Source organism: Gymnodraco acuticeps, unplaced genomic scaffold (assembly GCF_902827175.1).
Source record: "Gymnodraco acuticeps unplaced genomic scaffold, fGymAcu1.1, whole genome shotgun sequence".
NCBI classification, from domain to species: domain Eukaryota; kingdom Metazoa; phylum Chordata; class Actinopteri; order Perciformes; family Bathydraconidae; genus Gymnodraco; species Gymnodraco acuticeps.
Genome location: NW_022991395.1, coordinates 1 through 17,195, shown reverse-complemented (window position 1 = coordinate 17,195; position 17,195 = coordinate 1). Strand labels below are relative to the sequence as shown.

The following is a 17,195-nucleotide window of genomic DNA, read 5'->3' as shown; positions in this document are numbered from 1 at the left end:
AATGAAGTATCGGCATATTATAATATAACATCTGTAGCTCTTCTGTCACATTACACCAACTGTACATACGGTACGGCTCTTCTCTTATCTGTAGACATGTTGCTATACATTACACTACATGTCTCTTGTTAGACGCTTTTATCCAAAGCGACTTCCATACTCAGTACTGTGGGCAATCCCCACAGGAGCACTTTGGGGTGAAGCGTCTCAGGGACACAACGACATGCTGACGGAGGTGTGTGGCGCAGTGGGTTGTGCGTTGGGATCAGGGGGTCACAGGTTCAAACCCCACTGCAGTCAGCATGTCGTTGTGTCCCTGAGACATGTAGTGTAATGACTGCAGAGGGACTCGAACTTGCTATCACCTGATTCGAAGTCCAGCACACTTTCCACTGAGCCACAGCCGCCCTATATTTTGTATTCACTAAATATAAATGAAGAAGTACTTTATTGATCCCAATTTGGGAAACGTTTGCGTTGCAGCAGCATAAAAAGACAAGGCGTTGTACATTAACAATTAAAAGAGAGAAATATACATTCCAAAATGTAAACATCTCAATAGAAATCAAATAGCATTAAACAATATATACATGTTGAATTACAAATTCACAGTAACAACTTCTAAAGCAGGAAATGATATGTTATATATACAGTATGTGAGGAATGGAATATTAAAGAGCAGCAGGGAGGAGGAGGGAATCAGGAACCTTTAGTAAACAGTGTTAGTGTTAAGAGCAAAGGCCACATATTGACAACAACTTGAAGCCGTCCATGTTGACGGATATCAGCCCATTCGATGGAAACAACCGAACAAGCCGGCCATAGAACGTTTGCAATCTTTCTAACAAGCTAACTAGCTAACATTAGCTATCAGTTGAACTAGCTAACTAGTAAGCTAACTAGCTTACGTTCGCTATCTATCTAACTAGCTAGTTAGCACATTTTGACCATCTTGCTATGGCATAATTGCTGTGGACGCTATCCTTCAAAGAAAAAGGGAACAAGAGAAGGAAAGAGGTTAAAAGAGAGGAAGTAAACACTAAACTGACAGCAAGTAAACAAACACTAAAGGGAACAGTAGAAGAAGACATTTCATTTCAAACCTTTATTTATACAGATGAATCCCATTGAGATCATTGGTCTCTTTTTCAAGGAGACCTGCTCAAGTAGTTCCACATGAAACATAAAGCATAAACAGAACAACACAAGGACATCATACAGCATGATTTACATAACTATCCACATGAACAGGTACCAATAGCTTCCCATTGACTAGCATCCAACGAGCTTTAAAAACATTTAGTGGCACCAGATTGTTCAGTTTCCATTTAATTTGCAGACTATTCCAAGACAGAGGAGCTGCGCATCTAAAAGCTGTCTTCCCTAAGACAGTCCTAGCAGCTGGCTCATTTAATAAAACCACAGCATGCGATCTCAGGCAGTAGCCACTTACACTTCACCCTGAGATCAGGGAGCAGATATAAGATGGAAGTTTCCCTAACATGGCTTTCTAACAGACAGGAAGTAAACACTAAACTGACATGGGGTGTTTCTCAATGTCGAGTAAAGCTGCTCCAGAGCCACTATTTCAAGCATACTACGTCATGGAGTGCCGCTGAAGGACTGTTCCAATGTCCAGCATACTTGGAAATCTACCGAGCCCGTCGTACTTCGTTTGGAGAAATGTAGAGGCTGCACACGTGTAGACTCCGCGGTCTTAAAATCCCCACGGACCAATTTCCCCAAATCTGTGGCGGAAAATGTAAGGCGGAGCCTCTCATATGACGCACACCTGCACACTTGCTAGCCTGTTCCACTCTTTGTTTTCCGAATGCCAGGAAGGATTCTTGCCTCACTTCTGAAGCAAGAAGCTCGGCAGACATGTGCTACCAAGCAAGCGTACTCTCGATTGAGAAACACCCATGAAGTAAACACTAAAGGGAACAGCAGGAGAAGACCAGTAGCGTGGCGTGGGGAAAAAATGAGGGGAAGCCAATAATACGTCCTTTCTTTTGGGTCGGGGGTGTGGTGGTCAATGTGATAACGTAACCAGATGAGTGATTACAGCACCCGGTATCATTTTACACACATTTGTATCATACAGATGCAGGACTTACACACGCCTGTTATCTAACCGACAGGTCCGCACGCACTCTCCAGCCCAAACTCTAATAAGCATTCATTCACAAACTAAATCAGGAGACCTTTAACGTTTTACGTCCGATTCGCTCCTTTGTTCCTCTCTATACACAGCTCCAGTTTGGGCATCGGCCTGTCATCAGATTGTATTTTTGTTGCTGCTGTAGCGGAAGTTTAGTACAATTATTTTTGATTAATTACTCCAAATCTCCACCCTCCATAATTGCACTTGCTTCAGCTGCTTGCTACTTTCTAACGGCGGTGAGAGTGGTGCAGTGACGCTATCTATCTTCTATTGATTAGATTTATGATTCGAACATTATAAAAGTAGGGTAGACATGTGGATATTATCCGACTGAACACAACGTGCATTTATCTAACAGGTTCGTTTTCCACTGACCTTATTTCGAGCTATTTTCCGAAATCCTATGGAGAAATCCCATTGCTTTCTGTCGAGGGAACCCGAGCGCAGATTACTTCCGGGTTTTAGGATGCGTCACTGCACCACTAAGTTGATGCGATTTGATTGGATTGTGAGGCAAGGGAAGCCAGCCGCCTCTGGCTTCCCTTGGCATGGCCCTGACCAATCACAGGTTGGCAGGGGCATCACGTGAGCCTCATCTGATTGGTCAATCCCTCCATTTTTTTTCACCCAGGGAAGCCAGATTCGGCTTGCCTCCTCTCGCAACAGTGAGTGCAATCTACTGTTTCACCATAACATCTAGAGGGGCGCTGTTTCACTCTTTGTAAAACACTCAATGAGAATGGGGGAGAGACGGGCCGGCAGCAACACACAGCAAAGGAGAATTATCAAAACAAAACAAAGTGTTTTTATTTATTTATTTAAATTATAACTACAATCCGAAAAAACAGGGGAAGCCTGGCTTCCCTTGGCCTCCGGGAGAAAACGCCACTGGAGAAGACAGACAGGAAGTAAACACTAAAGGGAACAGCAGGAGAAGACTAGTAATACTGCATTATACAATATTAGCATATCTCTTTGTATACAGTATAAGTAACTATGAAAGTTAAAGGTAGGGGAGGTAAGAATGGAGAAACCAGCTAGAATTAGAAAATACAAAAATAAATAAAAATCTGCCTCTTCCTCACAGAGCCCCTCCTCCAACACACAGGAACGCGCACATGACCAATGAGGGCACGAGATAAGTTTGTGCACAGATGGGAGGCTGACAGGCAGGTAGGCCATCCAGTTACTTTAGCCGGGCCGGCTCAGATGATTGGTCGTGCTTTTTACAGCGCCACGGTTTCCACAGGTGACATGTTTTTATGTATTTATTGTCAAAGCATTTCAGATATTCATTGCTATCGGGATGTTAAGAGCATTCCATGCAATATAACAACAAGTGTTTCCGAAGTGAATTACCTACCCCACCTTTAAGAATAAATAAATACAATAATAAACAAAATAAACTATACATGTAGTGGAGTAAAAAGTATATTTTATAGTATATTATCAAAAAGTAGCATTAAATGGAAATGCTCAAAGTACAAATATGTCAAAAAATAACAATACTTGACACAATTTGACCAAATGCAGTTTATAACTTAATGCACTGTATTTTATCATACAACATTCTGAAATTAAACTCTTGTTTGCACTCCATCCTCTGTGTGTGCATGATATTGTGTGTGTGTGATATTGTGTGTGTGTGTGTGTGTGTGGCCTAGCATTACCATCCTTGTGGGGACCTAAATCTGTTTACACAGTCACGTGTGGGGACTCGCCCCATGGGGACAAAATGGAGGTCCCCATGAGGGGAATCATTAATTTTAGGGTGAAGACTTGGTTAGGATTATGATTAGGATTAGGTTAAGGGTTAGGCATGTGTTGGTTATGGTTAAGGTTAGGATAAGTCTCCAGGAAATGCATGTAAGTCAATGTAATGTCCCCTGAAGTGATGTATACATGGTATGTGTGTGTATGTATGATACTGTGTGTGTGTGTGTGTGTGTGTGTGTGTGTGTGTGTGTGTGTGTGTGTGTGTGTGTATGTGTGTGTGTATGTTGTAGGCCAATAGTCACTGAGTTACACAACGCTTTCAGTTTCCCTGCTGCTGCTCGTTGCTCCACGCCCACCGCCGCGCGCTGCTGCTGCTGGGCGGACTGGGGCAGATCTCCGCGCGACCAGTTCCGTGTTTCCTGCTCCTCTCATCGGACCAGACTGAACCGGAGGACCCGCCATGAAGGAGCCTCCTGCACGGCCCAGGCATCCATAACTCCGGGGGTTCAGAGAGGAGAAAGTGTGCCGAGGTGAAGTGTTTTATTTCTGGGTCTTTCTAAGAGGATTCATCCGGCGGCTGCGGTGCGTTTACAGACAAACTTTGACGTTGCTTTTCCGGAGCTCCTCCCCCTCTTTCACTCCATATCGTGGAAGTGCTTCACCGTGCACACACACACATACATTTACGCACACGCACACACATGCATTTACGCACACATACATACATTTACGCACACACCGACACACACATGCATTTACGCGTGGGCTTCGCTTCCCGTTCGCGTTTTTATGAGGCCGTGCCATGCAGCTCTGCAACTTTTAATGTCGATGCATGTGTGTGTGTTCGTGTGTGTGTGTGTGTGTGTGCGTGTGTAGATACAGCTGCGACGTGTGTGTGTGTGTGTGTGTGTTCGTATATTATATATCAGCGTGTGTCACTGTGGCGTCCATTGATGTTGTTGTGACACAGGTGACGTAGTGCGTGACGCGCCTTCACGATGAGATAAGCAGATCCGCGCCGTGCGAATAAATAGCACGCTTGTGTGAGTGTGTGTGTGTGTGCGTGTGTCTTGTTGATGGACACTGAGAGGGATTTCTGAGCTGCGCACTTGAGATTCTTCTAGCAAAAATAAGAGAAGCAGGAGTATGTGAGGGAAGTAACCCACACACTGTTTCCTCTGTGTGTGTGTGCGTGTGTGTGCATGTGTGCGCGCGCGCGTGTGAACTCTGCAGTGAGTAAGCTGCATGTGCTCACACACCTGACATGCACAACACCAACGTGCACCTCATGTAATTTACAAGAAGAAAGTCATTCTCATTTATCTGATCACTTCTAGAATGGTCCAATTATTATTTTAAAACTATTTAACTTCAGTATGTATTCTTAATATCTGTTCTCTACACGTATCACAATACCTGTGTGTCTGGAATGGTCTCATTATTACTTACAAGTCAAATAAATGCAGCAAATAATGTATGTTATGCTTTCAATGTCACGGGATGGATACAGATTTGTTTATACAATGAATTGTATTCATGGGAACATTTCACATTCATACAAATAAATGTTTCACACTTTAACCTACAATTAAAGAGGCCCTATTCTGCTTATTTTTTAAATAGGGCCTCCTTAAACTAATTGTATGACTTGTGTTTAGATCATCATGAATATATCTGTCCATTCCTATCACTTTTTTAAATATCTGTTCTCTGCACCAATCACGATCCCTGTTTTTTTGCTATTTTCTCTTCAGGTAACTTTAGGTTAAAAGTTCATCAAACAAGTGATCAACAACAGCAGCATCACAACGATGGATGAAGAGACGAGGAAAATAAGGACGACTACCCAGAAGTCTCTTGCCCCAACTTCGTCAGCTGACCTTTGACCACTCGTGGATTAAAAATGTCCCTTTGGCTCGGACAGGGAGGGAAGCGAGACATCACACTGTCCGGGAACTCTGGGAATATAGTTTGAAACCGGATTGCAAAACGGCGTCTTTCTCCGTATTTCAATGGGACTCACATGGTTGGTGAAGATGGAATAAGATCTGGGTGTTTTTTTTTTTTTTAAGCAAAACTGATTCATAATTAGAAATTGAGTCAAGCATGGAGCAGGATTTCACACAATAGGATCTATCATAGATGTTGGATGGTGATCATCTGTATGCACTAGCCTGGACTAACATTAGCCAGCCTGGATTCAAACCCTTTACATCTGAAACAAGCCTGTAATATCTTCCATTTCTGCTCAAAACTACAAACATGGCTGCTACAGGAAGGAAGCACTTGGTGAAAGACTTCAACCATTTCATGACTTGTTACATGTGTCGAGGTTACCTGATCAAACCCACCACGGTCACCGAGTGCCTGCACACCTGTGAGTAAAACAGACACACCTGTGAAATGTTTGTCAGTTAAAAGATATCAAACTCTTTGAGGCAGGGAGATCTTACCAGAAACCATCAATCAACTGTATCCCAAGCTTTTGGCAAAGCTATTCAAGTGTATCAGGATAGTTCAGTGAGTGAGTGAGCAACATCTCTGCTAACAAGCTAACCTGCTAATCAGAATCAGAATCAGAATCCAGTTTACACATACAAGGAATTAGTTTAGTATCTGGTGGTGCAAACATTAACAATCTAGAAAAATAAGTTGCAAAGTAGGTAAAAAAAGAATATATTAGGATAATAAAAAACAAGTATTTTTAAGAAACAATTTAGCATTAAAACAGGATGCTAAAGTAAGTATTTACACCAAATGTAACTATTCAAATAACCTTAATCCCTCGATCCCAGCCCGTGCAGTCAACATGTCGATGTATCCTTGAGCAAGATACTTAACCCTGAGTTGCTCCTGATGGCCAACGGTGTGTGAATGTTAGGTCCTAGTGTAGGTACACTGCTCTGTGTGAATGTTAGGTCCTAGAGTAGGTACACTGCTCTGTGTGAATGTTAGGTCCTAGAGTAGGTACACTGCTCTGTGTGAATGGGTGTGAATGTTAGGTCCTAGAGTAGGTACACTGCTCTGTGTGAATGTTAGGTCCTAGAGTAAGGTACACTGCTCTGTGTGAATGGGTGTGAATGTTAGGTCCTAGAGTAAGGTACACTGCTCTGTGTGAATGTTAGGTCCTAGAGTAAGGTACACTGCTCTGTGTGAATGGGTGTGAATGTTAGGTCCTAGAGTGAGGTACACTGCTCTGTGTGAATGTTAGGTCCTAGAGTAAGGTACACTGCTCTGTGTGAATGGGTGTGAATGTTAGGTCCTAGAGTAAGGTACACTGCTCTGTGTGAATGGGTGTGAATGTTAGCTCCTAGAGTAAGGTACACTGCTCTGTGTGAATGTTAGGTCCTAGAGTAAGGTACACTGCTCTGTGTGAATGGTAGGTCCTAGAGTAAGGTACACTGCTCTGTGTGAATGTTAGGTCCTAGAGTAAGGTACACTGCTCTGTGTGAATGTTAGGTCCTAGAGTAAGGTACACTGCTCTGTGTGAATGTGTATGAATGTTAGGTCCTAGAGTAGGTACACTGCTCTGTGTGAATGTTAGGTCCTAGAGTAAGGTACACTGCTCTGTGTGAATGGGTGTGAATGTTAGCTCCTAGAGTAAGGTACACTGCTCTGTGTGAATGGGTGTGAATGTTAGGTCCTAGAGTAGGTACACTGCTCTGTGTGAATGGGTGTGAATGTTAGGTCCTAGAGTAAGGTACACTGCTCTGTGTGAATGTTAGGTCCTAGAGTAAGGTACACTGCTCTGTGTGAATGTTAGGTCCTAGAGTAAGGTACACTGCTCTGTGTGAATGTTAGGTCCTAGAGTAAGGTACACTGCTCTGTGTGAATGTTAGGTCCTAGAGTAAGGAACACTGCTCTGTGTGAATGTTAGGTCCTAGAGTAAGGTACACTGCTCTGTGTGAATGTTAGGTCCTAGAGTAAGGTACACTGCTCTGTGTGAATGTTAGGTCCTAGAGTAAGGTACACTGCTCTGTGTGAATGGGTGAACGACATGTAGTATGTAAAGCACTTTGAGGGGTCGTAACGACTGGATAAAGCGCTATATAAGTACAGTCCATTTACCATTTTAAAAGCTAAAAATAAAACATAAAAAAAACATTTAGGACAATGAGTATATGGCAAACTACAGTGTATTATATTTGTAGAGGGCTGTGCAGACATGTGTGCAAAAAGCAGTCACAGTAATGATGAGCGAGCTTTCAAGCTAACCTACTGTACCACCATGTCAGTTTCCAAGTGAGTGAACAAACCACATTCAGGCAAGCTAACCTGCAAATGAGTGAGCTAGCAAACTAATGTAGTGCACCAGTATGTCAGTTTCTGTGCAAGTGACTGAGCTAACTACCTGCAAGCGATCAAACCACCTATTAGCGAGCTAGCAGGCTAGCCAGCACACATTTCTCAAATCTTCAGTGTTTTTTGTTCTTTTTTTCTTTGAAAACAAAAGGCTGTCAAAGTGTCTTGACAAAATAATTGCCATTGTAGATTTTAGTTTAACCCCAACATGTAATACATGTTAATGTTGTTTCCTTACAAGCACTTAAATCAAACCCCATAATTACACATGATAAGATTGTTACAAAGCTAACCGACTGTACAACCAGGTCAGTTTCCAGGCCAATGAGTGAGCTAACTATCTGCAATCAAGCTAACCTGCTAACGAGCATGTTAATCAACTTTTCAGTGTTTTTCTTTGTTTTATAACTTTGAAATCCTTTAAGGGTCATTCCAGAATTGGAGGATAATTTAGACACCAACATTTTTGAAAAATGAACCATTTATTTTATAATTTTTTTGTATGTATTTAGGAAAAACAGACAATAAACCATCAAAAAAAGCATTTGCCCAGCTAGGCATCACATGTATATTTTCCAATGAAGAATTACCCGTTACTCTAATTATAGTAACAGGGTTGAAAATGAATGCTAATTTGAGCTTTAACCTCAGGAAGTATTGCTAGATGTAGCATGTAATGCTACTTTCAAGGCAAGGACACACTTGGATATCTAATGCAAGAAAGATAACTTTGAAATGAATATGCTTTATTCTGATAATATCAGTAACAGGGCTGAGTGGGTCAGAGTGCCACACTCTTTTAAGACTGACAAGATTGTAAAAATATGAAAAATAAAAGAGGACTTAGTTGTGGTCTACCCATGGCACTAGCACATGGCTTGCTGATGTCACTTCCTGTGTCATCTGATTTACAGTTTTTTCACTTCCTGTGCCAATCTAAAAAGGTTTGGGTAACAGGGTTGAACGCATGTTGAGGGACACACCTTCTGTGCAACATTACTGTTATCTAAAATGTGTTTATGATTTAATAAATTGATTTGACCATTACAAGAGACATTTATCAATAGAATAATACCAACAAAAGTAAATAAAATCCCTTTTTAAATGTTATATTTGACGCAAGTTGGTCACCAAGAAGCGGGGACAAGAGAAAAATGCCATTTTAGGGGATGTTCGAGAGCTATTTGATAATTTAAATAATATTTTGAAACCACTTTTTCTACAACTTGATATACATTTTGTCTCAAGACAAGTATGTTTAACACAACAAGTGCATGTTTTAGCATTTTGGGCATGGATTATTAGATTTTTTATATGGGGGACATGAAATGTCCTCCAATTCTGGAATGACCCTTAAACTAAATGCTGTCTTGACAAAAACTCGCCATTGGAGAGTCGAATTTAACCCCAATAACTTATGTTGGTTTCTTTTGCAGTCTGCAAGAGATGCATTGCATGTCACCTGGTTTGCTAATAAATGACCCACAGTGCATGTTCTTAACACATCATTAGCTTGTTACCTAGCCAGCTAACCTACTGTACTACTCTACTGTTTCCAGGTTAGTCACTGGGCTAACTGTCTGCTAGCTGTCAGCAAGCGAGCTAATCTGCTAATGAGCGAGCTAGCAGGCTAACCAGACGACGTTTATCAAACTTTTCAGTGCTTTTTTTCCCGTTTAGTTCTTTGAAATCCTTAAAACATGATCAATCAATGTTTATTTATAAAACCCAATATCACAAATGCTACATTTGTCTCAGTAGACTTTACAGTTTGTACAGAATATGAATACGACCCCCTCTGTCCTTGGACCCTCGCATCGGACAAGGACAAAGATGCATCTTATTTTAACAATTAACAAATCTTAATGTTGTTTCCTTTGCAGTCTGTAAGAGCTGCATCGTGCAGCACTTTGAGGACAGTAACGACTGTCCTAGATGTGGCATTCAGGTTCATGAGACCAACCCACTGGAGATGCTCAGGTAATGTTTTATTCTAACTCTGACTTGACTCTCACGGCCCGTCCACACAGCAGCGTGCGTTGAAAGCTTCACCATTCACTTTGAATGGGGCGACGTCACTTTTTGCCGAACTGCATTGTGGGAAGCGACGCGGAGCTTTGCTGGCATGGCTCGCTGCAAAAGTTGAGCAATGTTCAATTTTTGAAGCCTCGTCAGCCAATCGAATCATATGCCAGTACAAGCTCTAACCAATCAAACCGCTGCTTGTGTGTCAGGGGCGGGAGATTCATGTGATTGGTTGTTGGTCGAGTTTCAGACACGCCCGCCGGCGAGCTTCAACGCACGCCGCTGTGTGGACGGGCCGTCACTGTTGTCTCTTCTTTGAGAAAGTCTCTGTTGTTATAAATGACAAATGCAACACTTTGTACAAACAGGTCATCGCGCAAAACCAATACAAATAATTGTCACGTTCTTTTTGCCGCTACTTTTAATTGAACTATTCACATCTCACATCTCACATCTCACATCTCACATCTCACATCTCACATCTCACACCGAACTGTAACTTTTATTCATGTCCTGTTATTCATGGTTTATTATCTTTGCTTTTTAATCTTTCAACGAGTTTTATGCTCTTAATGTCTTTCAGGGTTTGTAAAGCGCTTTGAATTGCCTTGTAGAAAAGTGCTAGATAAATAAACTTGCCTTGCCAAGATCAAAACCCTCAATACAGCACAATACATAATAATAATAATAAACACATTATAAATAGAAATAAAACAACAACAAATAAACCTGCATAGTCATAAATAATAACAACTAAGGGGAGAAAAGAATAAACAAATGAATCAAGATAACAAGGTACGATAGTTTAGGAGACTTGGCCGTGGTGATATTGTATTGAGTAACACTACATTACAAATGCAACACTTTGTACAAACAGGTCATCGTGCAAAACCAATACAAAGATAATCACCAAGATCAAAACCTCCAATGCAAAATAACAAATAATAATTCAAACATTAGAAAAAAATTGAAATACAAAAACAACAAAAAAGTCATAAATAATAACAACTAAGGGGAGAAAATAATAAAGCAATGAATCCAGATAACCAGTCACGGTAGTTTAGGGGACTTGGCCGTGGTGATATTGTATTCACTACAGTACAAATGCAACACTTTAAGTACACCACATGTTTTTTCCATTTACCCCCATTGTGACCGTGACTCATTTGATCGACGTGTATTTCTGTTCTGATCATTCTTAACGTGTGTATTTCCCCTCATGCTTCTCTCACATCCTTCATTTGAGTTTCATTCTGATTCGACATGTGTCTTTCACCGTGTGTTTTGGCACTATCTTTTACCCCTCACTGATTCTTGAATTTGGATAAAACAGGTTTTACATTTGAAAAAAATTAAATGTTAAGAAATCTAAATGCATTTGTTTATAGAACAAGGTGTCAGCAATATTTCGGGGGAACCTCCTGATTTAGTCCGTTTTTCATAAATGGTGTTTTGTTCCAGTCTGAGCTAAAGAGCGATAGATTTAGAGCTTACACATACTGACTATTTCACCCTTTTGCTTCTCTTCCTCCCCACTTCTGCTCTCTATTTTTTGATCCTGTCATTTTACATCCTTATGCAACTTCCTTTTCACCTCCTTCTCTCTCCATATTCTCAGGTTGGACAACACCCTGGAGGGAAATCATTTTCAAGCTGGTACCTGGACTCAGAGAAAGTGAGATGGTTTCATCAATCTGTCTCCTCAGTTTGACGTCCATGTTTAATTATGCGATTATTCACGGGGGGAAAAATAGTTCACTAAACGACAGAACAACAGAAAATCACATGATTTATATTCAAGCTAGCCAATATTTTATTACTACACACAAATGGCCTTCAACATGTGCACTAGTTGTGACCCAACCCTTTATTATATGAAGTTGAACCAGCGGGGAAAACCCAAATAAAATATGGGTAATGAAAGAACACTATCATATTAAGTGAGAGCATCCCTGTAACATTACAACAGGTCAGAAGAAAAGCAAAGGAATGAGATTTACAACTCTGAAATGAATCATCATTTTACCACTTCCTGTCCCCCGGCCTCAAACTCAGTGGTTTTTATAAATGTATTTGAGGTTAGATTCCTACAAAAAGGTCTGTGGTTAACACAAGCTGAAGATATTTCTGTTCTACGACATCAAATACATCAGTAAATACCCCACTGGTGCATTATAAAATAGTGGTTGCTAACAAGTGTCTAAATGAGACGACTAAACGTCATCACGTGAAGTCATGTGACCGTGCTGTAGTTCCTTTATAGCTCAACATTAGCCTCCTTTAGCTTAGCGGTGGTGACATGGAGTCATGTGACCGTGCTGTAGTTCCTTTATAGCTCAACATTAGCCTCCTTTAGCTTAGCGGTGGTGACATGAAGTCATGTGACCGTGCCGTAGTTCCTTTATAGCCCAACATTAGCCTCCTTTAGCTTAGCGGTGGTGACGTGAAGTCATGTGACCGTGCTGTAGTTCCTTTATAGGCCCAACATTAGCCACCTTTAGCTTAGCGGTGGTGACGTGAAGTCATGTGACCGTGCTGTAGTTCCTTTATAGCCCAACATTAGCCTCCTTTAGCTTAGCGGTGGTGACATGAAGTCATGTGACCGTGCCGTAGTTCCTTTATAGCCCAACATTAGCCTCCTTTAGCTTAGCGGTGGTGACGTGAAGTCATGTGACCGTGCTGTAGTTCCTTTATAGCCCAACATTAGCCACCTTTAGCTTAGCGGTGGTGACGTGAAGTCATGTGACCGTGCTGTAGTTCCTCTAAAGCCCAACATTAGCCTCCTTAGCTTAGCGGTGGTGACGTGAAGTCATGTGACCGTGCTGTAGTTCCTTTATAGCCCAACATTAGCCTCCTTTAGCTTAGCGGTGGTGAAGTCATGTGACCGTGCTGTAGTTCCTTTATAGCCCAACATTAGCCTCCTTAAGCTTAGCGGTGGTGACGTGAAGTCATGTGACCGTGCTGTAGTTCCTTTATAGCCCAACATTAGCCTCCTTTAGCTTAGCGGTGGTGACGTGAAGTCATGTGACCGTGCTGTAGTTCCTTTATAGCCCAACATTAGCCTCCTTTAGCTTAGCGGTGGTGACGTGAAGTCATGTGACCGTGCTGTAGTTCCTTTATAGCTCAACATTAGCCACCTTTAGATTAGCGGTGGTGACGTGAAGTCATGGGACCGTGCTGTAGTTCCTTTATAGCCCAACATTAGCCTCCTTTAGCTTAGCGGTGGTGACATGAAGTCATGTGACCGTGCCGTAGTTCCTTTATAGCCCAACATTAGCCTCCTTTAGATTAGCGGTGGTGACGTGAAGTCATGGGACCGTGCTGTAGTTCCTTTATAGCCCAACATTAGCCACCTTTAGCTTAGCGGTGGTGACATGAAGTCATGTGACCGTGCTGTAGTTCCTTTATAGCCCAACATTAGCCTCCTTTAGCTTAGCGGTGGTGACGTGAAGTCATGTGACCGTGCTGTAGTTCCTTTATAGCCCAACATTAGCCTCCTTTAGCTTAGCGGTGGTGACCTGAAGTCATGTGACCGTGCTGTAGTTCCTTTATAGCCCAACATTAGCCTCCTTTAGCTTAGCGGTGGTGACGTGAAGTCATGTGACCGTGCTGTAGTTCCTTTATAGCCCAACATTAGCCTCCTTTAGCTTAGCGGTGGTGACGTGAAGTCATGTGACCGTGCTGCAGTTCCTTTATAGCCCAACATTAGCTTTTAACTTAAAAAATACGTTATCATTGCACCACTGTATTGCGGCAATATTAAATATCCCACATATTCATACATTAAGATTCTCCCAGCACATTTACTGTTAAATTTGTCTCAACAGTGTCCTCATTGCTATGTTAAAACATGGCAAACAATTGGAAACATTTACATTTCAGGTCCTTCTGTACAAACTCACTGTGCTAGGAAACGTCTTGCTTCAAATTAAAACAATTTTAACTTGCTGTTCACACTGAATATAATCAGATTCAATGGCTTCCAATGTTAGCTTTTGAGCAAAACAGTTTCCCTCCAATAGCTCTGTGCTCCTCCTCAGGTTTAATCCAAGAAGCCAACATGTCTAACTTAATCTGTGATGGTGCTTCAGTTTTATGACTCCATAACTTCCCGCTGCTGACGGAGCAAACATCGTATATCTTAGTGAAGCCAAGTGGTGTAAAAATAAGCGTCATAGCATTTCTGATTAATGGTTTGTGAGAGTAATACCCAATGAAGGATCAGAATCACCCGCCTGTCTTTATAGGAATTCAGTGTGAATGCTTCTCTGTGTGTCTCCATGCTGCTTTTTAACACTTCCTGTTGCTTATGTAAAACCAGGAGAGGAACAGCAGGAGCTGGAGTTCTGGAAGAAGAACCAGCCCAGAGAGAACGGCCAAGGTGAGAGGATTTAGATTTTATACGATGTGTGTTTTGATAAATACAGTCGCTTTACCACTGGCTTAAATCCTGCCAGATTGTGTGTAAATAACGAATACTCTTAAGGGTTCTTTCTTACTTATTTGACTGTTATAATGTCTTTTTTACTTCTAATTTACTGTTTATATCTTCTTCCTGCAATTAGTAGAGGAGGCAGACATTAAATCAATAGATTAGGGGAGTTTTTAATTACGTTTTGACTAAACACACACACACACACACACACACACACACAAACACACATACCATGTATACATTACTTCAGGGGACATTACATTGACTTACATGCATTTCCTGGAGACTTATCCTAACCTTAACCATAACCAACACATGCCTAATCCTAACCCTAATCCTAAACCTAACCCTTATCCTAACCAAGTCTTCACCCTAAAAGTAATGATTCCCCTTATGGGGACCTCCAATTTGTCCCCATAAGGGAGGCGAGTCCCCACACGTGACTGTGTAAACAGATGTAGGTCCCCACAAGGATGGTAATGCTAGACCACACACACACACACACACACATTCCCCTGGAGACTGACTTTTTCACTTACGTCAACCAACATATCTGTTTTTATAAAATGTCCGATCATCGATGTCTTCTATGGCACACTCATATTTATATTTTGTAAACCTGACAAAAATAATATATTTCTATTTATTCTGTATTGTGTATTATTTATACCATAGCTATAGTGTATTCATTTTCTAAACTGCTGTTTGTATACAATACTGTCAGATATTTGTATACTGTACTAAAGATCACTATGCGCTTTACTACTGTTTTGCACTTCTGGTTGGATGTAAACCACATTTTGTTTCTTAGTCGTTTGCAATGACAGTAAAGTTTAATCGTAATCTTAATCTAATTGTCATATTGTGGGCTTGTTTATGTAAATATGGGGCGTACAGGGGGTCCGCGGGGTCTTAAAAGTTGATCAATCAATTTAGCGAAAATGAAGGCTATTTAAAAGTATTAAACAGCATTTTTCAAGGTGTTAGATTTTGTAGCTTGTTTTCAATAAGTATATAAATGGTCCAGAGAGGTTGTATTCTACAGTCTGCCTGAATGTAGTCATGGCGTAGGTGTGTAGTGATTCTGTGTAGTTTATTGATGGCATCCCGTTGGGTTTGACGTCATCTGAACAGGACATCGCACGCTCACTGCTTGATAGCGAGCGAAGCTCCGTTTACGCCGGTTGCTAAGCAACATCGTTATGAGGAAATGCAAGTCTGCGTCCAAATGGTTGGAAGATAAGGAGGAAGGACAATCAATACTGTTTATAGTCAATGTGAGGTGAAGTGTGTCGCCAAGGTAACCGGTTAAAACTCGAAGTGGAGATGAGGTCTTTCAATGTTTGGGAAGGGTCTTAAAAAAGGTCTTTAAATGTTTTCCATCTGACTTCAGGATTCCTGCATAGACCCTGACATAGCTGACTTTAGGACATTTTCCCGCTCACATTTTGATGCCTTAAAATGCTAGTAAGAGAAAAATTAGAGCACTGTTTAGTGATGCTAACTGTACACTGTTGGTCTCTAACTAAAGCAAGGCAAGTCTATTTATACAGCACTTTTCAACACAAGACAATTCAAAGTGCTTTACAAAAATGAAAGACATTAAGAGCATCAAACACATTAGAAACATTAAAAAGCAAAGATAATAAAACATGTGAATAGTTCAATTAAAAGCAGCGTCACAAAGAAAGTCTTCAGCCTGGATTTAAAAATAGTCAGAGTTGCAGACCGGCCGGTTTCTGGGAGTTTGTTCCAGATATTTGGAAATATCTCAAACCACATTCTCACATTCCTCTACTTCTAGTGTTCTCGTGAAATTATAGTTATTATTACTTTTCAATCATTTTAATATTCCTTTCATCCATTTTGCATCCCAAAGCAGAAAGGCGTCAGAGGCTCGGACTTCCTGACGTTGTGGGTGATTATGGAGGCCGTGATGATGATGACGATGAGGAAGATTACCACAGAAATGATCCTCAGATCGCCATCTGTCTGGACTGCCTGCGAAACACGGGACAGTCTGAGGCGACTGTCACGGTGGGTTGGATTGTTTTTTATTTTCTTGTAAAACAATAATACAAAATAAAAACACCTGTACAATCTTAAGCAGTATCAAATTGATAAACAAAAATATTATTCACTTACAAATTATATATAAACAAATGATCTACCTAATTACACATCCAAAAAGTCTGTAGTGTGTATACCTTAATCATCATTAAGTAAATCAATCGGTAACATTTAGTTTTGGGTCTTTTCTAGGACAGGATTTCATTTTAAGCTGCCTCTCTTGTTGAGTCTCTAATTGATTTTATTTTCTCGTCCAATTAGGATCTGATGAAGAGATTCATCCGCTGCTCCAGTAGAATCACAGTGGGAACCATTAAGAAGTTTCTCAGTCTGAAGCTCCAGCTGCCCAGCTCCTACGAGGTAAGAACCCCAACAAAACTGAAGATAAAACAGATACCAACTTTTAGATATATTTTCGAATCATTCACTTCATCCATTATTCACCGTATGAAGCTCCGCCCCCTTTCCAGCTTCTTGTGTAGC

General features: G+C 41.1%; 1 protein-coding gene across 1 annotated transcript; it reads left to right on the top strand.

The window, feature by feature from the left end:
* Nucleotides 1-4,210: 4,210 nt before the first annotated feature.
* LOC117563193 (polycomb group RING finger protein 5-B-like) lies at nt 4,211-17,072 on the top strand (the record flags this gene model as incomplete). Its single annotated transcript, XM_034241378.1, is given in 8 exon segments — nt 4,211-4,410; nt 5,635-6,257; nt 10,066-10,162; nt 11,826-11,844; nt 11,846-11,882; nt 14,529-14,588; nt 16,525-16,679; nt 16,974-17,072. Coding segments are annotated over 7 exon segments (582 nt in total), but the record flags the coding sequence as incomplete, so codon positions are not given.
* Between the last annotated feature and the right edge of the window lie 123 nt (nt 17,073-17,195).